This window comes from Betta splendens, chromosome 7 (assembly GCF_900634795.4).
Source record: "Betta splendens chromosome 7, fBetSpl5.4, whole genome shotgun sequence".
Taxonomy (NCBI): Eukaryota; Metazoa; Chordata; class Actinopteri; order Anabantiformes; family Osphronemidae; genus Betta; species Betta splendens.
In genome coordinates this window covers 17586245-17609962 of record NC_040887.2, presented here as the reverse complement: position 1 = coordinate 17609962, position 23718 = coordinate 17586245, and the positions used below count along the sequence as shown (strand labels likewise).

At 42.5% G+C, this 23718-nt stretch overlaps 1 protein-coding gene across 4 annotated transcripts in view; it reads right to left on the bottom strand.

Annotated features, from left to right (window-relative positions):
• Positions 1-23718, bottom strand: part of LOC114858214 (metabotropic glutamate receptor 4-like) — a 168978-nt gene that overhangs the window by 51131 nt on the left and 94129 nt on the right. For all 4 annotated transcript variants that reach the window (XM_055510197.1, XM_055510196.1, XM_029155137.3 and 1 more), the window contains one exon: positions 4327-4543. In XM_055510197.1, coding sequence (XP_055366172.1) covers positions 4327-4543 — 217 coding nt within the window. The remainder of the gene's footprint in view (positions 1-4326; positions 4544-23718) is intronic.

The window sequence follows — 23718 nt, the reverse complement described above, 5'->3', positions numbered from 1 at the left end:
CACACGCACTCACACCTACAGGCAATGGAAAGAAGCCAATCAACATAATGCATGTTTTTGGACTGTGGGAGGAAGCCAGAGAGCCCAGAGAGAAGCCATGCGAATACGGGGAGAACATGCAAATGAACATGCAGAAAGGCACCCGGCCACCCAACAAAGGGTGGCCAGGCCCTTCTTGCTTTGAGGTGATGATGCCGCCCTCTTCTTCAGACCAGTCGTCTAATTTTAATGAGTATTCAAATTATTGCCTTTTCCATTTCTAGCATAATCTCCTGCCTGCGTCTTTGCTTTGCTATTTCTTCTGATTCATTGAAGGACTAATTCATGAACCTGACTAATCTTACTATAGGTGCTTGTCTGTGTTGGCATCTCTGTAAGGAAAATATACAATTTAGTCATTTAGTTTTAGTCATTAGTTTTTATCGCTGGCGAATGATTTAAATTGTGCAATAAAATCTATTATTTTAAATCACCTTTTCTTTTCATTTTCTGACCCGTGGTGGTCTTCTCTTTCCGACGGGCCTACACCGCCCTGTCACAAAAGGGACACTAGAGGCTCAGAAGAACATACAGATCTACTGAGGGAGCAAACACTTGTCCATCAAGGATGGTTTTTCATGGGCACCAACCAAAAGTAACTCCTTTAGGCTTATTCCATCAGGGGTTGCTACAGTGAATGATTCGCATCATAGATTTGCCACGTTTTTACACTGGATGCCCTTCCTGACACAATCCCTCTCTGAATCCATTGAACCCACAACCTGGGTGACAGATTTCCATTTGACAAATTGTCATGATGATGACATTATTCGGCGTGCCCACATTCAGGGGCTGACACACTTGGGAGACCATGCAAAAAGGCCATTTATGTGTAGCTCGCGTGGTCTACCATTAAGAATTCATGTCTCTCTTCCCTTTTGTGCATCCTCACCGCTGAGACTTCTGCTGGATCTGCTGTGTCCTGTTCCACTGACACAGACCTTCTTTCCTCTGAGTGTATGACATAATTTGTTAGGACACTTACAGGCTGTCTAAATGGACAGCATCATTTTTTACCAATGCCTGTCAACTATAGACAGGTTGGTGTTTCTACCTTAATTTAAATTATGAAAAATGAAATGAAAAAGCAATAGTCAGAATGTCTGCACCTACATCTAATCCAAACTAGTATAAACAATATTGTCCTTATCATTACTGTCTGTCGAGAATTTGCCTAAATACTTGATACTAAATACTATGGTACATGACACCCACACAGTAAAACTGCTCTGCCTGACGTGCTGTCTGTTACTGGCAGGTGGCTACAACAAAGACAGAGAATTTATGAAGGTGTTTAAAAAACACAAAAAAATGTTTTCTCTCTTATGCCCCCTAGAGTTTTCTGAACAAATGAAGTAGGACAAGTGGCTTTTAGGAGCCACGGCAGACATACAGTACTAACCCTATGTGTTCACATACAGGGCCCTGGCCAAGTTGGCGCCCTAGGTGATCATTATTTTGCGCCCTCTTCTCACTATCCCATCCCCCTGGCTCGCCATTGCGACTATGTGCCCCCTCCGGCTCGCAAACGTACTGTTATTTTGCGCCGGGGGGGCGCAATTTTTTCTGTGCTATAGCCGAGATCGTGATTTTGCGCAATTCTCTTCCTCTTCTTCCCCCCCCAGCAGGTGGCACCCTAGGTGACCGCCTAGATCGCCTGTGCCCAGAGCCGGCCCTTTTCACATACATGTAAAACTACATGATGCGGGACATGTGGGAAGTGTAATTTACATGTCAGAAAAGAGAGGAGTGGCTCTACACAGAAGTTGAGAGTCTTTGCGTTGGTACGGTGTGGTCCCTATATTGTCCCCTATACTGTAGGTGGTGCTGTAGCTGCCTATGACTGGCAATATTCAAGTTCAAGGTTGCACCTCTGACATCATCACCTGCCACAGGATTTTTTTCCTGGTCTGAAGTAGCCAGAGTAGGTGCAAGGATGGTGGTAAAAATACTTTGAAAGTCCACAGAACCTGGAAATAGTCTTGCTTGCTTATTAATATACCTATAATAGGTCCGGTAAGCTAAAATTCCTGTAGAATAGTTCTATGTGTGCTGATTTAGGTTATTATTTAATATACATGACTGTTTGATTCACTGTGTGCTTTCTTAACTTTTTTCCGAATTCCTTATCTATCCAGAGGGGAGATAAGGCCTGTCAGAGTGAACTGAATTCCACATTAACTATGTGCCATCGCTGAAGTAGGTATGTATTCGTTGGTGGATTTTATTTTCAGAGATTTTTATTGTAACTGAATGTATTTGCACTTTGATATGATGTGTTTAAACAACTATTCAGTGGTACTAGCTCTTATTAGTATTGTTTTATAGGAAAAGACCACCGCTGTTTCTGTTTTTGCAGTACTGTTGTTTTACCCAGCCAAACAAGCCCAGTGCTCAGGAGTTAGTAACGGATTAGGACCAGAAGGAGTGCACCAGTTGCACGTTGTCATCACTTTAGTTGTTTTATTGAATATCTGAGGAATAGATGAGTTTTCTTTTTTTTTTAAGATTATTGTCAGAAAAGCTGTTTTCTCCAAACTCTGCTAATTCAAACTACATTAACGCTGTTCCCTCTGTAGGAACAGTAGGGGAATAAAGATCCCACAAAATTTAGAGGTGACTGTACCTGGTCTTTTATTTCACACTTGGCCACATACATATTTAAAATAGGGCAGCATGACATGGCCAACAGCTTCACTGCTGAACCTCTATGTAATCGCCTCACTCTTCCATTATTTTGCCCTGCTCTTCCAGTTACTGTACATTTTGCAGCTGAGTTTGTAATAGTTTCTAGTTAAAGAAGTCAGCAACAAATCTGTTCTTTTGAGGTGTATTAGGTTCTCACCAACAATCTTTAATGCGATCATATCACACACAGCATCTGGCAAAGAAGTTATGAACTCTGAATATAGTATATACTGTACTGTACATATCCCTACTAAATACTATTAAAGATGTAGCCCTCGAAGGCATATTGGATTGTGATGTGATAGCAACATATGTGCTACATCCCCCCTCAGAAAGTGTGGGATGTCTGAAAAACAGGGTGTACAGGCTCGGTGAGGGTGGCGTGTGGATAGGAAACGAAGGCTCCTTCAAAGAATCCTCACTGAGCACAAACTGAGACATTTTTAGCATAAGAAAACAAGAGATGCAAAAAAAGAGCTGTGAGTTCATCTCCAAAACTAAAGGTTTTGTTTATATATATATATATATATATATATATATATATATATATATATATATATATATATATATATATATATATATCACTAAAAATGCATTGTATATTTCCTGCCCTCAAGGGCAAATGGAATGCTTGCATATGTTTCCTTTCTGACAGAAATCAGAATTTTAACATTCTGAGTTGTTTACGAGGGCCTGTCTGTCTCCAAGCACCGTCACAATAATGTGATATTTCATTCCTACCAAATCATGCATACTTTAATCGTTCGTTTACTGTAAATGCCAAAAGGCCACAAAACAACTTTGATTTTCAGGATACTTCTCACCTCTTTATGCATAGGTTGGTAAACACCATTGTCTGTCCTTGTAGCTATAATTTAACTGATGATGGGCAGCAGCTTGAATCTGGAGAATACAGACAGCTGCTCAGTGGCAGATACAGTAGACTACTGGACATGTCAGTAGTGATTACGATCTGCTTCGAGAAGGTCAGAGGTAAGGCATGCATGTGCTAGCAGCTTCCCCACAGTATTTCCAACACGCTGCCACCTCCTCATACTTGGCTCTGGGCTGTGTAGCAGCCTTAGCTTCACACTACCACTGCCTATCAATATGTGAAAATTGTATTCAGTGCCTATAGTCTATAAACCTGTGTAGCAAGTACTGTAGCTGCTATTTCTCAGAGGTGCACATGTACAGAAAATCCACATTTCTGGTAGTAAAGCAGTTCAGATATATTCATAGCCACAAAAAATTCACATTTGCTGGACCTGCCTTTAAATCAAGGATGGATCCATGCATCAGTCCTTTTTCTACCGCTTATTCCCATGCGTGGTCACAGTGGATAATTGTGTGCAGCACACAGCTAACCGTTTACTGGTTTGTCTTCGATCAAGTTGCAGCTGTACAGTAATTAAAATGATTAAATACAAAAATATGAGATACTTGTTCATTTTCCATTTGTCAAATCTAAAAAAAAGGTTCACTTCATCACAAAAGCAAGAGAGGCCCTTGAAAAACAAACATAACAACTAATCTGCCTTCTAAATAAAAACTGAGCTGTTCACATACATGTAAAACTACATTTTCCACATAACTCACCGTCCTCTCGAGACTTTTGGATGAACGCATCCACCCCACTCTCTCCGTAGTTACCCTCTGAAGCTACGGTAGACACGTAGTTCCAGCGCATGGCTTTGACTATGTCCACCATGGCCTGGGCCTGGTAGGTGTCTGGAGGCACCACCCGGGAGAAGAAGTCGTAGCGGGTGTTGTCACTGAGCTCTGGAGCCGTGGAAGCGTAGCTCACTTGGGGGATCTGTTAGAGGCATAAGTAGAGATGTGGTTACAGTCGGTGCTATACGTGAATTATAAACTTTGTGTGTAAATTAATTTTGGATGTAGTGGGAAGGTTCCTCACTATTATACATGCAAATACTTGATTATAATATGACAGCTCACATCTGCTGCTGATGATTATTCAGCCTGTGATGCTGTTTTCTTTAAATAGTCCTGATGATCTCAGCTTTGGGCCAATATGAGAAGCATCTTCCCCCAGTCAACCAAAACTAATGTGTTTGTGAATTCACACTTGCCTCCAACATAACGTAAGATTCATTTTATGTTGGAAAAACAGGATGGCTTGTCTTCACAGGTACAACATGTATAGTAACTGGCACAGAAAATTGTTAAACCTATTGGTCTGTCTGAAATCTGGAGATTCTCAGTGGGTGAGAGCGCTGCATATTCTAGATAAACGTGTTTTAAATGCTGAGGTGTCGACTTGGCTAAAGCTGCCAAGTCCAATTCTCAAGCAGCTGTTTGAAACAAATTAACTCCCTCTGTTCCAAAAGCTACATGTAGCAAAAAACCCTAGCTGGTGTAAGCTCAACTTCTGCTTGCTCAAGTTGTTTCAGATTTATGCCTATAATTGCTTTTGCGATCTTCCCATCGCTTCTGTGGTGCACAGTTTGAAAGTTAACTGACCAGAGTTTATGATGCTCAATACTGTGTTTCATGGTTTAACTTTTAATATGGACACACTTTTTATGCTGATGCCCAAACTTTTGTCCAGACTTCCCAGCACTGAGAAACCTGAGCAGCCAATGTAAAGCAAACCAGAATAAAGTTTGATGGCATCAGAATAATGGAGTTTCTATGAACCAGGAATCTTACTTCTGTGGAATCATCTTGTAGTAATTCACAACAAAATAATGCTCGCAATTATTTATTAAAGTTTTTCATTGGTTTTATAGTACAGTATTTGCCGACTGACTGCAGTCAAACTGCTGTAGAGCTGATATTGTCCCTTGTTCTCTCTCACAGCAGAGGCCTTTCATGCTGCTGCTGCCTGTGTTAGAAGCACAGCTGTTCAGTCTGTATCTGTGACCTATAGCTCCAAACAACATTGACTTTCTTTTTGCCAGAAAAGGGCCCTGAAGTTTGTTCACTTTAATTTGACAGTGGCTTTAACTTTTCTTTATTGCATCTGTGCCTTTTGCGTTTTGTTTCCTCCTAACACTCGATTGACGTCACGAGGCGGGATCTCACAATCTGAAATTAAAGTGTTGAGCGAAGGTGTTTGCTATGTGTTAATAATGTCTAGTTTTAGTTTGTTTCCAGCAGCACATGGGAGCTGTGTGATTTAACAACCCACCTCCCCCTTTGCTCCTTGGCTCGTGTTTTAGACTGATAGGTGTGCTTACATTTGTTAGTTTAGCAAATTCAATGTGTTCTTTAGAATAAAGGTTATAACATGTAAAATTCCCTCAGTTTCACCCAACAGCTTTATTTAAGCTCTTCCTCATAAGGGCTTTAAAACCAAATGCTGTGCAGAAATGACTGTATGACTTACTGTATGTCCTTGCTATTACAGAACTCCAACAGAAAGCTTAAAATAAAGTGTTTTATTGGCCAAATTGATTAAGCAATGCTTAAACAATGCTCTAAGTAACAGACCTTTCTCTGATTTTAACGTTTTCTCTCTGATGTGTGTGTTTAACTTTGCTGCTGTCATGTATTGTAATGCTTCCACAATGTCTAGTCCCATATCTGCCGTATGTTGTATTTCTCACCTGAGGGATTTTTGCTGCTGCAACAATCACACAATTTCAGCGTTGTGTCAAGAACCGTGACAGGCAGAGCTTATCATGTTTGTGTTGGTGAGATTTCCTGCTCGCTGGACTACAGCAGTGCCCGTGAACATTCTCATAGAACAGCCACGTCTTGTTGACTAAAGAAATTAGATTCTTTAACAAAGCCCCCTCTGATTCCCCTTTAAAGAATCAAAAAGAAGGATTGGGAGGAAAAAAAAAAGACGTGCGCCATATGCAGGAGTATCTTGGCAGCGGCTGGATGTATTAACTGAAGTGAATTCAGGATGGCTCACTATGGAGGCAGCACACCCAGTCTAAAGATCTTTAGTTGTTTGAGATTATGTTCTCGTTGCTCCATTGTGGATGTACTCCTACCATCTGCTCAGGCTATGATGAGCTTCCTCTCCTCTGATGTAAGCCCTTTGTGACCCAGTCGCTTCATACCGACTGTACAAACACAGAGCGCTGCTTTAATCTGCTCACCCCACCCCAGCACTATCCATTTAATTTCTAATGGACTTGGGAAATGTGCTTAATTACTGTGATGTGAGTCTCAAGCAGATTTTTGATGCAGATTTAATGTTCAAATCACTTTCTTTAAATAACTGCGCCTTTTTAAAAATTCAATAAGCTCATTTGGCATTGGCGCAGGAGTAATGACACTCATTAGAAGTGCACATAAATATCATACATCTGTACGCTTTGAAAAAATCTAAAGTTCTCTAGTGGACGAGGAAAACGTTCAGTAAACACTTATAATACTGCAAATATATTAGAAATATATTTGTAATACATGAAAACTAAAAAGGTTTAGCATTAGCCAATGCGTAGGTTTACTGAAAGCTACTGTGCTCAAGTTTGTCCTTTTTAACTGAAAAACAATTAAGAAGTAAATAAATTGTTATAAATTATAAAAATATAAATTGTACAATGCTAAGAAACAATAATGGATTTTCAAAATTGAGGGCTGCAGAATATTTTAAATAACGTAGGGGTGGCGGCAACAAATAGTATAAGAAGGAAGAGTTTATGGCCCAACTAATTAGTCCAATTAAAACAGGTCAGCTCATTAGAGAGTCGGGGTACAGAGGTTCTGTAGTCTGTGAAAAACAACCACTTCAGAATAATGAAAAAATATCACTGCATCATCTACAGTACATAATAATAAAATAGTAATTTTAAGAACACATGTGCGAGATAATCACCAACCAGCGCTTCTGTAGAACAGATGATCTGTTTGGGAACTGTAGCGTGCATTTCTTATAATACTGAGATGCAGTAACAAATAGGCAGCCTGCACATCTGGAATCATGTGTGCTCAAAGATGTATAAAAGGGGCACATGCTCCCACCCAAATAATGGTGCATATTTCAGCAGGACAGTGATGACTTGCACACTGCACTCCAGACCTCTTTGGGTCTCTAAATATGACAAAGAAGGTCCAGACAACACACCCTGTACTGTATCAAATACTGGTCTCCCAAATCTCCAGCAACTGGTCTACTCTGTTCCCAGATGTTTAAGGGTTGTTGTTAAAATTCTAATCCGTGCTAATCTGTGTTAAAGTGTCCCTGTCTCAACTTTTTGAGACATGTGGCTGCTACAGTATCATGTACCTGTCAGCTTTTTCAAACATTTAAAATGTTTGTGTTTTATTTATAATGCTAGGATATGAATGCATGCATTCTGATCCTATCATGTTAAAGTTGAGCCAAAGTTTTCATTCTTTTCAATGTACAGTAATAACCAAGTGCCAAAGTGTTAAGTGTGGCAGAACCTGTCTCTCAGAGGCATGTGGCCCCTGTAGCCTCCCCCCCGGCATAGTGAGGAAAGGAAGCTTTAGCGTAACCTCCCCCCATCGATGAGTTTCACAAAAAAAAACTTTAAACTTAAACTAAACTAAAGACAAAAAAAGTCTCTATGGATGGTCCATTTGGTACTACTTAGTGTCAGGAATCAGGGTGAAGGACCCAAATGCACAGCACAGCACGCAGATACCGTTTTGTGGAGGTTTAATGCAGGCTCTTGGTCAGACATGCAGAGGTCAGTACACAGAGTGGCATGTGTGACAGGGCGGCAAGAGCCCGCACGGAAAGGACGCCAGGGGAGGCAGAGGAGGACGTGTCGCCTCACAGCAAGAAGGTTCTGGGTTCGATTCCCGGAGGCGGCCCTGGTGCCTTTCTGTGTTCTGTTCTCCACGTGCTTGCGTGGGTTCTCTCCGGGTTCTCCGGCTTCCTCCCACAGTCCAAAGACGTGCATTAGGTTCATTGGCTTCTCTCCATTGCCCGTAGGTGTGAGTGTGTGTGTGAATGGTTGTCTGTCTATGTGTTGCCCTGCGATGGACTGGCGACCCGTCCAGGGTGTACCCTGCCTCTCGCCCGTAGCCAGCTGGGATAGGCTCCAGCACCCCCGTAACCCCGCACTAGGGAGTAAGCGGTTCAGAAAATGGATGGATGGATATATGTCTCAATTAAAATACACCACATGAGGTAAGTTAAGTAATACAAACACCAAAACAAAACCAACCAACCTAGATTAACAAAAATAGAGATGAATCAACAGTTAGAATGCACAGACACACACACTCACCCACACACACCTCCAAACACACGCCAACAGAAGCCAGAAACAGCAGCGTCGGGGAAGGGCACAAACCCATGGGTGCTGAACATCTGATGCAAACACCCAAAGTTCTTCGTCTGAAGGGTCATCAGGCTAATCCTGTGCGGCTGGTGGCAGCTCTGGTGGAGGAACAACCTCCACCGGCCTGGCAACGCACTTCAACAAGTCTCTATGCACAGTTCTCACTTTGAGCAGGTGGTGTACAGGTGCCACGGTGTAAACTGCTCCACCCTCAAGAGGAGCCTTGACTACCTGATGTACCTCAGGATTCCACAAGTCCTAGATCTTATGGCGCCCTCTGACACCGCACTCTTTAACATAGACCCGCTGACCAACTGGCAGGGGTTGATCCTGTACTCGCTGGTCATACCGCTCCTTCCTACGGGCCGCAGCGACGAGTACCTGCTCTCGTGCACAGTTAAAAGCGATCTTCATTCGCTCTTGATGCTCAGCCACCCAACCCTGCACCTCCCCTGGATGTGGTTCTTCCACTCGCCCCAAGAGAAAATCAATCAAACATCAAGTAAAATGGGGACTCCCCAGTTCTTTGATGAGGCGTTGTGTTATAAAAGAAGAGGACCTGTGGTAAACAGGAAACCCAGTCCCGATTCTGTGAACGTACGCAGAAGATCATGAAGTGTCCAGTTGAAACGTTCGCACTGCCCATTCCCTGCTGGATGGTAGGGGGTGCTGCGAGATTTAGTCACACCGTACAACAAGCAAAGCTGCTTAATCAAAGCGATCTCAAAACGTCTACCTTGATCGGAATGTATCACCAACTTGTAGAACCACTCCAGAACTAGTACCTGGGCCACCATGCAGGCTCGTTGGTCACGTGTAGGAACCGCTACCGTACATTTTGTGAAGACATCTGTCATCAACAGAACATTCTCCCGCCCACACGAGAAGGCTCAAGTAAGGTGAAGTCGATAGCAAGGATCTCATTGGGTCGGGAGGCAAGTAGGTGCCCCATAAAACTACGAGGTGCCTGTCCTGTGTCTTTAGCGACCTGGCACCGCTCACACGCCTGTACCCAGTTCCTGATGTCAAGAGACATACCTGGCCAGTAACACCGCTGCCGAACTAGTTCCATGGTCCGCTCCCTACCCTGGTGGCCATGTTGTTGATGCAGCTGGTGCAAGGTCTCTTGCTTAAGAGCGTCAGGCAAAAGTAGCTGCAGAAATTCTTCTCCATCAGGTCGATAGACCCGCCGGAGTACAACCCTGTCCTTTTCTACTAGGCGGTCCCACTGGCGCAATAGCGCCCGAGCTGGCTTCGAAAGGGACTGCCGTTCAGAAGGAGTGGGTTGAGTTTTCCGGTGCCAAAATGGAAGAACCTCTCTCAACAAAGGATCACTCTCCTGCAACAAACGCACGTCAGAGGCAGAGTGAGATGGGAGAACAGAAATCACTGATTGGCTGACTGATGTAACTGGACCTGCGGGCAAGCCTCCTTGCAACTCGGTGCCAGGCAGCCACCTAGTCTCAGGCTCCAGCTTGGTGGTGTATTGCCGGGAAAGCGCATCTGCATTTTTATTTGTACGGCCTGAGCAGTACTTGTTTTCAAAATCAAATGCAGCTAACTGAGATGCCCAACGCTGCTCGGTTGCCCCCAATTTGGCAGTCTGCAGGTAGCTCAATGGATAATTGTCTGTATACACCACACACTTGTGGCCCAACAGACACTCCCTAAACTTCTCGGTCATGGCCCACTTGAGCGCAAGAAACTCGAATTTCATAGAGCTATAATTATCCATAATGCGCTCTGTGGGCCGAAGGCCTCGACTAGCGTACGCCACCGGTTTCACCCCGCTGTCAGTCTCTTGCGAAAGTACAGCCCCAAGCCCATCATGGCTTGCATCGATCTCCAAAATGAAGGGGCGACCAAAGTCTGCGTAGGCAAACACTGGAGCAGACACAAGCTTGGCTTTAGGAGCCTTAAAGCTCTGTTCACACTGAGGGGTCCACTGAGGCTAGAGCTTGGCCTGAGCCTCTCTTAGCCCCTTTGCCCTTCAGCTCTGCTACCACACAATGCAAGGGACCTGCCAACTCCGCAACTAGGTGTCGCTCTTTCTTCTGCCACCCCTGCAGGGAGGCTAATTACCTGAGCCTCGCTAAGATTACCGAAGCTTGTTCGAGGATACAGAAGGACAGCCACTGTTCCCACGTTCATCACAGGCACATATGCAGTGCTCGCACCACCCGCACTTCACACGATGACACCAGCAGTCCAGCCTGTAACCCAACCTCAGGGGTCTCTAGCAATACAGTTCCATTTGCAAACTGCTCTGAGCAGGTGCTGGCAACCAATTTCATAGTTCCTAGTTCCTCGGTGCACACGCACCGCTGGTCTGCCTCGAACCCACACCATGCCATTGAGAACATTGGGCCTGCTATCTCCTAGCCCATGGCATCTCTGCAGAGCATCAAGTACGGAACGAGGTGCCTGCAGCACATCCGGTGACTCAAACAGGGAAACCCCCAAGGACCCAAAAAGCTCCTTATAACACCGCCTTATGACATTCATCCCCAGGACACCTGGGGTGAAGGGCACAGGGCCAGGTGGATCTTTTACGACCAAGATCCCACAACAAGGCATAACCTTCCCACACAGCTCTACGTCCAACTCCAAATAGCCTATGTAGGGGATAGCCAAGCCATTTGCTGCCCTTAGCCGCAGCTAATTACAGGAACAAAGACGCTCCTGCCCCCAGGAGGCGAACTGTGCTGCAAACAAACTCTCAGGGATGGTAGATACCATAGAACCAGAATCCACCAGACAAGTAACTGGAACTCCTCCAACGGAGACACTAGTATATGGACATGGACCAACTGAATCCCCCACTACCCCAACCTGTGAGCCTAAGGATTCTCCTCCTGAGTTGTGGCTCTGCAGCTCAGTGGGATCTAGTTTTCCGTTTGCGGTGCTGCCTGAACCGGTCTGTCTCTAGTGGGGCGCTGACCATTTACTACACCTGGTTGTCGATGAGCTTGTTCGCTAACACACTCCCTAGCAAAATGGCCAGGTTGCTGGCACCTTCTACAAATCACCGGGCCAGGCCGACAATTTCTACCGGAAAGGCGCAGGGCTTGTAAGGATGCTACATTTTCCCCAAGTTGGTTCAACTGTTGTTGCTGTAATTTCATCAGATTAATCACATCTCCCAAAGTGGGTTCCCCTGACCGGGCAGAAGAGACAGTCTGAACGCCACCCTGCACGCTGTATTGAAGGCCATATGCTGAGGGCAGAGATGAACTCCTCTCCCGCCATGACAAAACTGGTTGGCAAACCCTCTCGTTCCCATGTCATGGCCTCCAAACGCAACTCCAACAATGAAATCGTAGGCTGTCGGCGAACACATTGTCTAAGAGTCCTACGCAGGGAACCATCGAGGACATGCTCCATAAACTGGTCACGAAGCAGAACCTCTGCGTTAGGCATCCAATCTGGAGCCTGCTGCTTAACTTGTGCCATGAGAGCCATAAGGGCCAGAGAGAACTCCTGTAGAGTCTCGCCCTCAAGCTGATGCCGGGAGAAGAACTGCTGCTGTAAGGCAATATAAGACTGGTTACAGCCGTAGAGTTCTGTTAAAATGGCGAGCACCTTTTTCGAATCCCCCCGCTCTACGCTTGAGCGAAACTTAATTTCCTCTCGAGCCTCTCCTTCCAAATGATCATAAATAAAAAAGAGCCTTGTCAGCAGCGGATAGATGTCGAGCACGCACACATGCCTCAACGTTCACAATCGACAATATTTATTCTTTAAAATATATGTCTCAATTAAAATTTAAAGCGATTGGGAAGGGCACAAACCCGTGGGTCACTCGTATCCAGACCCAAAGCAGTAATCTGGATTGTAGCGCTGCTGTGCTTCCCGGTCGCTGCCCCCGCAATCGTCGCCTACCAGCGAGGCTCCGCTCTCCCCAGCTGCTGGGGCGCTAAATTAAAAACAAGGTAAACTACCAGGCAGGGAGAAACTGAGGGATTTAAAGGCAAGATCAGTACAGTATGTTACCTGAACACCACCCGCCGCGACTCGAGCTAATGCCAATCCGGATAGCTTTTATTATGACGCCGGCTCTGTGAAGGGGTCCGGCTCTGGAAAGAGTCGCTCATAAGCACTGCGCCTGAGGGGGGGGACTCAAAACCCTGCATCACCACACAGACACCAGCTCCCCTTACCTGTAGCGATTGTACACAGGCGCACCACTGCAGCCATGGATAAACCACAACGATCTTATTTGGGTGCTCACCTGCGCTCATGGGCACCAGCCACAGGCCAACAAAGAGCCCTAAACAGGTGTTCACCTGTACTTAACGGCACCAGCCTGGCTCGCCTCCCAGGGAGCCAATATATTCCAATCTTGGCTGGAAGGTGGGTGGGGAAAACCTCCACACCACCACACATGGAAGTAGCCAATGGTACAGACAGGGATCAGGCAATGGCAGTCAGTCTCCAGTCAAGGCAGAGTCCAAAACAATATAGACAGGGAGGAAGCAAGGCACAGTCAAAAACAAGATCCAAGGTCGGTACACAGAGAACTTACTTGAGTGAATGCTGGAGAGGGACATGAACAAACAATCTGGCAACGGAAATAAAACAGGAAATGGCAAAAAGGCAGTAATAACGGTGGTGACCAAATGCTGAGAAATGACACCCACTGGTAGTCATGGATACAGATGCATCATTATACAGATTGTACTGTGTGTGTAACAGCTGAGTGAACAGCTAATACCTCCATAATGGACCCGAAGCTTCTAATTGACAGTCTCTCAACTCTTGTATGTTTAGTTGGAGAAAAATCACATTTGTTCTGTCACTCCTCTTCAAACACAGAGAGTGGTGTTCCCTGTTCAATTAGGACTTGACTGGATTCAGTCAAGGAGTGCGTTCATTCAGTGTGTACTTCCTGTCCGTGCCCTGGATGGTTCCACAGGGTCTTCCTGGCACACGGGTAGAAAAAACATTGTTGTATTGCTGAGAATTTTTAGGTGCTTTCTTATTTTGAGCTGCTCAAATGGCGATGTCATTAAAACGGCTCCCCGCTTCCTCTACAGCTCGGCTTGACCCTGTAAGTAATGGCAGAACCAATCTGCTGAGTCATAAAGCATATTGAGACCTCTCCACCCATTGTTACTGAGATCAATACAGTGAGAATAAAGTGAACATTGCAACTTCTACACAGATGCTTAGGCCATGAATTAGACTGATCAGCCTTTCTGCAAGGTGCAGCCAGCACTGACTCCTACTGACTGCTACTGTCGAACATGTCTTTAGTGTTTAGTCGTGTAACTGTGAAGGGCTTCAACCAATGCAGGAACCTTTCACACTGTTTTTACTGAGGTTCTGTTCTAAAAATACATTATTACACAATATTCCATAAACCCTACAGGGGTCATCGTGCAGTAAATGCATTGAAACATTGTTTGAAGTTATATGTCAGTGTATTAAAAAATGCTGTCTTTAGTAGGCCTGATAGAATATGTGAACAGAGATTTTAAACACTCTGCTACTCTCCATGCAGCAATCTTTGAATCCAACCAACTCTGAAGGTGACTTTACTAAAGATTTCTCAAATACAACAAGAAAAGGTAAAAATAATAACGTGCTTCTGTACATCACTCTCCTCTCTCTTTTGTTGGGGCCAGAGCTTTTCAGATCTGGAGGTGTGACAGTCATGGCAACAGGCACTGACAGATATTTCTGCATGCAGTATGTTGGATCGAGGTCCTGTTTTTGTGGATAGTCAATGTTCTGTCATGAACTGGAATGTAGAAACTGAATCAACATTTGAGTGTTTGTTGACTTTGTAACACTCCTTTATTAGCTGTCTATGACAACCAGTAAAGCAGTAAATACTGGTAAATTTAACTCCGTTTCTGGAAAAAATGTTAAATGAGTTTGTTGATATTGTGGAAACATGTTTTTGTAGTTTTCCTCCATCTATTAGAAAACAATATGAGCAATATAAATTAGTAAGTTATGTACGTTGGGTACTGCTGGACTAAGCATCTCTGGCTCTTCTCCCTTTCAGTGTTCTACCACCTGGGTTACTGGATTTGCGCTTGTCAAGGCCCTAGGTGAGATCTGGTGCATGAACCAGTCTCTACAACAGGTTTTGTCCTTTTCAGTCGTACACTCTTACACAGCCGAGCGGAGCCGACCAGTAATCAGCAGCCATGTCTGCAGTTACACTTTATATAATTTGCTGTATCTCTGGAAAGCGCTACATAAGAGTTTCTTCCAGGGCAGTTGCACTTAATTTTAAACCTTTTGTGATGAATAGGCATCTTATTTTTCTAACAGTGACTTTGACTGACAAACAAAAGTTTGTGGTTAAATGATATACTCACAGAGCTATTAGGCGCTGTTGTGGAGGATGCTCTTTAATGAGTCTACATGTGTTGTCTGTTTGTTGAGCTCTGGAAACTGTGATAAATTATCTCATTACAGATTGAATCATTGCTTGTGTTAAACATGCAAAGGATCTCAGTGAAAGGTTGAGAATTTTGTGAGATCAAAATGAAAGGACACATTAATTAATTGCTGCATAAAAAAATCACGTGACTGTTTACTGTGGAATCTGGAAAGGTGCAGTTAAAGATGAAGTACTGTAGCTGACGTTTTATCAGATGTGATAAAAAGCAACAAAAGCAGCAAACAAAATTAACCAACATCTGGGAGAATCATGAGAGATGACTGGAGTGAAATATGCTGAAACGTCTGAAACGGGACATGAATACATTTTATATCAGAGTACGAGGGAGGACATATACAGTATATGAACAGGTACTGCACTTTCTTCTGCATTTCAGGTTGGCCTTAAATTTGCTGTAAACATTAGAGCCAATCAATACATGTAATCTACTCTGGTGCTGTTATTCCTGCAAATGAACCAGAAACACTGGGAGAATTTCAAGCTCACTTTATTATGATCAGCTCTGCCACCGATGGCAGCTGGGAATTGAACTACAGACAATGCAGCAGTGACTATTGTGTTTTTTCCTCTAAGCCAGTTCACGGCTTCCTTCTATAATTATATGCCTGGTTCATTCGACTGTATCACTGATTTATAACCTAAAAGAAATCCAGTCAAGCCCATTAATTAGACCCTTTGTATTTAGTCCTCTAGTTGCTTGGCAGGACCCATTAACATTATCAGCAGACATAAACATCTTTTGACAGACAGGAGTGCTACAAGGAAAGCTGGTGATAGCAGGAAAAGATGGAGCTAATTAAAAATAATGAGTTCACAACAAATCATATCTTCCTGAGTACACCTTAAACTGATGATCAAGTTAAAAATAAAGGCATGTGTCCCCTACACATTTAGGCTCATTTACAGTTTTTTCATTTCAAATGTTCCCTGCTAAGCATGAAATAAATTCTAAATTTTCTTTAATGCAGCCACCAGTACTACAGTACAGAACTGTACAGTATGTACAGTACTTGTGTTTCTTGTTTGTTCAACTGTTTCTTCAGAGTGTTCTGACATTGTCATAAGAAAGGGAGTTAATGACGTGTTAATTGTAGTTCTTTAGGTCTGATGTGAAGTGAAGACTACTTCGCTCACTGTTCATTTTAAAGTGACTGAACTTCTATAGTGAGGAAAGAGAAAAAAAATCTAGATCTATGAGTGGAAACCAATTTAAGTGGCCTTATGATGAGCAGTAATTGTGGCTGTGTTGTTGTCTGAGATCCTAAGATGAAAGGAGCTGGTGGATTGGTGCTGGGAGTGTCTGGTCCTTTATCATGTGATGGTGCAGTATAAAGCAGTATATAAGTGTTGGACCTGCAGCCGTTTTGAGATGATTTGTCACAACAGCCTTGTCTTTGGAGAAGTAGCTGCATATAAGAAGTGTCTGGATTTTGTCATTTAAACCTCATTTAAAGCTTATTTTGGTTCCAGTCACTTGTTTTTTTTAATTACATATGGTTCATATTCTTAAAATATACTGTTATTCAATCCTATTATTATTTACAGTGAAGTGTGTTAAACTGTTTTTCTTTTCATTAGTATCAGACTGTGTTGTTCACCAAAGGCTTGTGCCCAACATGGTTCTACAAAAAATTTAATCAAGTTTGACGCTTTACTTTTTTGCCATGATTTCAATTACATGGCTGTACCAACATAATCCACCTGACTGGATTCTGGATTTAATCCAATTTTGTTCGACCCTAGTGGTGATTTAAAGAACTGGCAGAGACTCTACAAGTTTTCTCCACTAAAACATATGGGGTGCCGAATGTAAAAGGAGCACCTATAACCTATACCTACAATGTTTTCTCACATTTAGTTAAATGTGCAAAAGTCTAAATGTAAATGTTAAATAAAAATGTAAATTTTAAATATAAATGTAAAATGTAAATGTAAAATGTTAAATATAAATGTTAAAAGTCGTAAACACCATTAATGGGGAGTTAAGTAGGTTTGAATAGAATATTTTTTTGGCGCCAGTGGAGAATTAGTTAGCTAACTTTACTTGCTAGTCAAAGGTATGTCCACGCTATAAACAAAAGTTTCCAGGTCAGATGTGGGCGTGGTTTGAGGGTAGGGGTGGAGTCTACTTGCACGTTCATGAATATTCAGTCTTACGCACGAAGATCATTTAACATTTACATTTAGGTTTTTGCACATTTAACTAAATGTGAGAAAACATGTGTGTCACAGAATGCAGGTATGCGCAGGTATTGGACCCACATGCACAGAGTGGAAACGTTACGTTTGTAGAATTCACAGTCTTTATTTCACAATGTTTGTCACAGAAAGTCCGGGTAATACACAGGGGATCTCAACGGTAAGTACAGAAGGCTCGGGCTAAATCTGGTCCGGGGGCAGGCTAGGGTTCGGTAACAGATAGACACAGCAAAGGTACCGGTAAGGAGCAGACTTTCTTAGGGTCAGACGATCAGGTATATTACCAGCATTTTACACAATGAAGGTACAGGCAAGAGACAGGCAGGAGTCATGAGTCAGATTCAGGAACAAGGTAGACAATCTCGAGAACGCTGGAATGTGGTGTATGCACGCAACAATCTGGCGACTGTGTGCTGGATGAGGTGACTAAATACTACTGGTGATTACTGATTATTGTCAGGTGTGCATAATAAAGACCGGAGATGACACAAAAAATACAGGTGTGGTGTGAATGGAGCAGAAAGTCCTTCAAAGTAAATCAGGAACAGAAACCAAAACGTGACAATATGACAATTAGTTAAATGTGAGAAAACTAGTTATAGGTGCTCCTTTACATTCGGCACCCCATAAAAACATGTGTTAATGTACAGTACTGTAAGATGATAGATTCAATCTGTAAAAGTGACATTTATCTTAGAGTGGGTAGAACATCACGATTCAAAGTGCCTGGGAATCCACATAAGTGGTCCCTGCAGGAGGACCACAGGGAGCCCAGCAAAATTAGACATGTGTGTCTGTCCTGCCAGTTGCAACTTCATCGAACCTTTAAATATCTGCCCGGACCCAATTAGAAGTGGACTTTGGTTTAATGCATCTTCCATGCCAACTACTAAACCACTATGAAATTCCCTCTGTTCAACTTCTATTTATACAACCTGTCTTCTGTTTCTGCTTCTGCAGAAGACTTGCAATGAAATGTTTAAGCTCCATCTTAGCCTTTACCCACATGTTATCATACTAAAACATTCCTACAGTACACCAGCCGCTCGCTCTGATACAAACCAATAATAGAACGAAAGGGGTTTTTCATCTTGTAGGAAGGTTTAGGAATGATGACTGTTTTCCACACTCTGTCATTGTTCCATGGTTAATCAGTGAGACTGAAGGTGGTTCTTAGTGTCACATTTACATTTGGAGGTTGTTCACTGGAATAGTCAACATGAAGTCCAGAGACTCTGCAAGTGGAGGGGCTTCATTAGACTGAATAAAAAATCATTGAGTGGCCAAGAAGAAGTCAATTACACGGCATCGCAGCCACAGCAAAAGGCCAAGGGGAGCACGGATAATCACAGAATCACAAAATTCTGTGTTGAAGCTTTGAAAACATCTGATCATGTCTAGAGGAGCTGGACATGTCAACGTCTGACCTTTGATGACGTAGATCGCTGTGACGTGTTAGTATGAAAAGAAGAAACTGAGAAGGGGGAACTTTATGCTGCAGATATATAATGACCCTGAACAGCAAGAAAAGCTAAAGAAAATTAGACATTCTGCAGGATGCATTCAAGGTCATCCTTAGTACTGTAGTTATTAGTTTGTTGCATTATTCATGAAAGCTGGCGGTGACTACTAAATGACTAATGCCACCGTTTGAAAGTCCTGACTTTACCTGCGTCGGTATGTTTTATTTCAGATTTTATGTGATCTTTGTTCCATTATTTAATGATTTGCTTTCTTGGGAACCAGAACAACTAAACAGTTTTGATTTCCTTTAGTTCTTTAAATGTGAGGATACTAGCTCTAAGCAATATCCTGCCTTTTGTGCCATTCCATGAAATTTTTTTTGTTTTGCACTGTGGTACTAAAGCCTTTAGAAACGTGGGGTTTTATTTCTGTGGTAGTTGAATCAATCACGTGTTTATGTCATTATTATTATTATGTTTAACACATGTGGCTATTGTATATTTATACTTTCTATACACATCCTTAATCCTTCGTGACAAACCAATAAATGGGGAAAAATGGCTTTACTATTTCCAGCAGTTTCTTCTTTTAAATGACAGTGTGAAGCGAGTTGCCTGTCGAAGCTAAAGAAAAGCAACGCATCCATCCTCACTCATTAGATTGTCTCCTGACTGCAGATCATTTAAAACAAGCAGTTTTTATTTGAAACTAAATTGATCAGCTGCCAATCTTCATGTGTCAGACAAAGGTTTAGGTGTTCTTCCATAATATATTCATAGAGAAAACCACAGCTTCTATTCTTCAAGCCTTCAGAGCATGAGCCAGTAACTTTGTGTTTATAACTTACTCTATAATTTTTGGGTGGCCGTCACATCACCTCACGGGGGGAAGGCACAGTGTGTTGTTATAGCTCTTTGTTGTTGCTACTAAACAGCAGCAGCAGCTCATCAGTGTCTATTGCTACTAGAATTGGCCTCATACAGTAGTAACATAACTTACTTACTGTACTATAATAACACACAATGACATGTGGCAACCATGACAGCATCACTTACTGGCTGCAGCCAGATAGTGGCGGATTCAACCTGTTGCATGAGGCCCAATCTTTTTGCCGCTGCTGCGGCGTTCAAGTGGTGTCAGACATTACAGTGTAAAAGGTCATGTGTTTGTGAAAAATTGTGTATGTCATCTTTTGAGTTCAGGCAAAAAAATTCATTTTAACTTTCAATAAAGAAGGGTTCGGTAAATGTGCATATGAAACTGGTGGGGTTTAGTACCTCCAACAAGGTTAAGATCCACTGCATTAGATTTCATTTTGAAAAAAAAAAAAAAAAAGATTTCATTTTGTCATAGTTTTGGGTTTTTCTGTATGTTTCCGGTCTTATTTTGAAGTCACTTCCGGTTTTGTGTTAGTCATTTCATATTCCGCTTTATGTTTTTAGTCACGTGACACATCAGCTGTTTTCTATCCGGTCATTAACATTGTATTTAAACACCAGCACTTACCTGAGTTCTACGCCAGATCGTTTTGACTTAGTCCGACTTAAATTTCATTTCAATTTATTCAAATAACATTTACATAAACGTTATTGCTAAGCAATTCTTATACACACATTACATATAATAAGTGATACATAACCTTAGTCTTAGCAGTATAATATTATATTGTTATTGTGGATGCATGTTATTACACCACACAGCAGGTGTGCTTCAAGCTCAGGTTCTCACCTAAAGTAATTGTTGCAATTAACATCTACTGTAAAATTAAGAAGCCCCTTCAGCTAAATGTATACACACAAACACGTTTGTTTAACTTAAACTGAACATGAACCTCTTGTCTGTATGGGGTGCCAAATGTAAAAGGAGCACCTATAACTAGTTTTCTCACATTTAACTAAATGACACAACGTTTTCTCACATTTAGTTAAATGTGCAAAAGTCTAAATGTAAATGTTAAATGTAAATGTTAAATGTTCGCCGAGTGTAAACTGAATATTCATGAATGGGCAAGTAGACTCTAGCCCTACCCTCAAACAGCGCTGGTCTCAGATCAGAGACGCGAACTCAATCACCTCAAACAGTGCGTGCAAACCCCGCCCACATCTGATCTGGAAACTTTTGTTTTTAGCCTGGACGTAACTTCGGCTAGCTAGTATAGTTAGCCAACTAATTCTCCACCGGCGCCACAGAAATGTTCTATTTAAACCTACTTAACTCTTCATTAATGGTGTTTACGACAGAACAGCAGTTTGAAGCGGAGCCTCAGCCCGCACACCTGCTGTTACAGCCCGTTCAATCTCCCCCAACGGGAGGGAGTCGGAGCTGGCGGCCATGATGGCTTTGACTTCAGGCTTCTCTCCAGTATTTTCGTGCACCGATCCAGAGTCAGATGTGGGCGGAGCTATGCGTACTGTTAGACGTGTTTGAGTCCGCGTCGCTGATCTAGGATAATAGGGGGTGGAGTCCACTTAAATATTCAGTTCGATCATTTAACATTTACATTTAACATTTAACAGTTACATTTAACATTTACATTTAGATTTAACATTTAAATTTACATTTAACATTTACGTTCATATTTAACATTTAGATTTAACATTTAACATTTAGATTTAACATTTAACATTTAGATTTAACATTTACATTTAGATTTAACATTTATATTGAACATTTACATTTAGACTTTTGCACATTTAACTAAATGTGAGAAAACATGTTGTGTCATTTAGTTAAATATGAGAAAACTAGTTATACTGTAGGTGCTCCTTTTACATTTGGCACCCCATATGTCTGTTTCATCTTGTTTTGTTCTGGTGTGTTTTCCCGTTAGGTAAAAAGCAAATGACCGAGTACTGACCACTAACATGGACTTCCAGGAGCTTTCAACATAGGATTGTTGACAGTGTTACTGTATACTGTATATTGTACCCAGAATTGTTTCAATATCTCAAATATGGTTAATTCTCTGCATATATCGATTGTATAAAACCAGGAACATTTACTAGTTCAAACATAGCGGCTGTCTCACTGTGAAAGACTTTGTGTTCTTCACACTCTTGTGTAACTTGCAAATACCTATACAATGATCTACCTTTGTACAGATGAACCACCCGCACCTCAAGGGCTTTCAAGTTCTGGCGAAACACACTAACTCAGCGAAATCATCTGAGATATAGTTCTAAATAAGAAAGTGATGCAGAAACAAGGAGGAGTGAGCGCCCACAGGCAGGCACAACCCTTCTTACAAGACAGTTCATTAAACAACTTTCACTGCTACCATGGCAATGCGCCTGGAATGACAAGTGCAATCCAAGTTTGTGTGGGTCAACCTGCAGCTGATAAATGCTGAGACAGAATTCTGGTGTGAACAACCACACACAAAGTGTCATGTTTCACGCCATGTCCTGTTGTCTGTCATGTTTCACGCCATGTCCTGTTGTCACACTACTTCCTGTTTTATTTTGTTAACTTCCTGTTCACCCAGTCGTCACTCTCCGGTTCCCAGTATCCACACCTGTTACCAATCAGTAATCTGTGCCAGTATATAGTCCCACCACTCACTGACTCCAGTTGCCAGATTGTCGAGTTTCATGAGTTTCGTGAGTTTCCCGAGTTTCTTGTGTCTCTCGAGTTTCCTGAGTTTCCTCGTTCCTGTGTTTCGTGTCCGTGCTCCTCGTGTTTGTTCCTGTTTTGCTTTGCACCGTGTATCCTGCCTGATCCTCGCTTGTACCGCCACCTGTAAGAGAACCTGGACTAACTAACTGACCGTGAGTTTTTGCCTTATCCCTGTCTGTACTTCTGCCGAGACCGCCTGTGTACGAACCCTGCCTGAATATCGGACTCGAGATTGCCTGCTCCCCTTTGTACCTTTTGCTGAGCTTTTTGTGTACGACCTGGACCGTCTGACTCTGCCTTGGAAAATAAACCTGTGCTTAATCATTATCCTGCCTCTGTGCTGTGCATGTGGGTCCGCCGCCTGCCCGAGTCTGACACAAAGCAGCCCGAGGTTATCGAAGCTACCGACAGCAGCACATTCATCAGGTGACCACTGCCAGACATCTGCTGCTTCAACCTTCTTTTGTTCTTCATTACTCACCTATGTACAAAAGAGAACTGTGGAGCATCACTGGGGTGCAACATTAAGTTGAGGAGTAGAAAAAAAAAACCTGTCACTGGATAATTTCCATTTGTCTCCAACAAAAACACAAGAAGTAGGTCATTTGTCTTATGAGCTTCCTCCGTTTATCGCTACGTGGTAATTAAATGACCTCATTCTAAGAGGAATTCACATGGCTGTAATTTCTAGAGCAGCACATTTAGCCATATAGATAAACCAGTGTGCACATTTTGATGGACTTTTTGTGGGGCATTTCACTGACAGGGAGGCAAATTAATGACTTCCCATGAGGGAAGAGCCAGTGTATAAATAGTGCGATGGTTTGATGGAACGTCTGCGATAGCTGTGTACGATGGCCTCTGATTCGACACAAGCCACCAGATACAGTAAATATTAATGCATTCAGCATTCACTGTATTGTTTTTCTAATCTTTATTATTAATGCTGCAAAGCACTCACTGTATTGAGATTTGAATCTTTATTAGTTCTTCCACACGTTTTTCAGCACTTAACTGCGGGACGCATACTATAAGCTATCAAAATCATTCAAATATCAA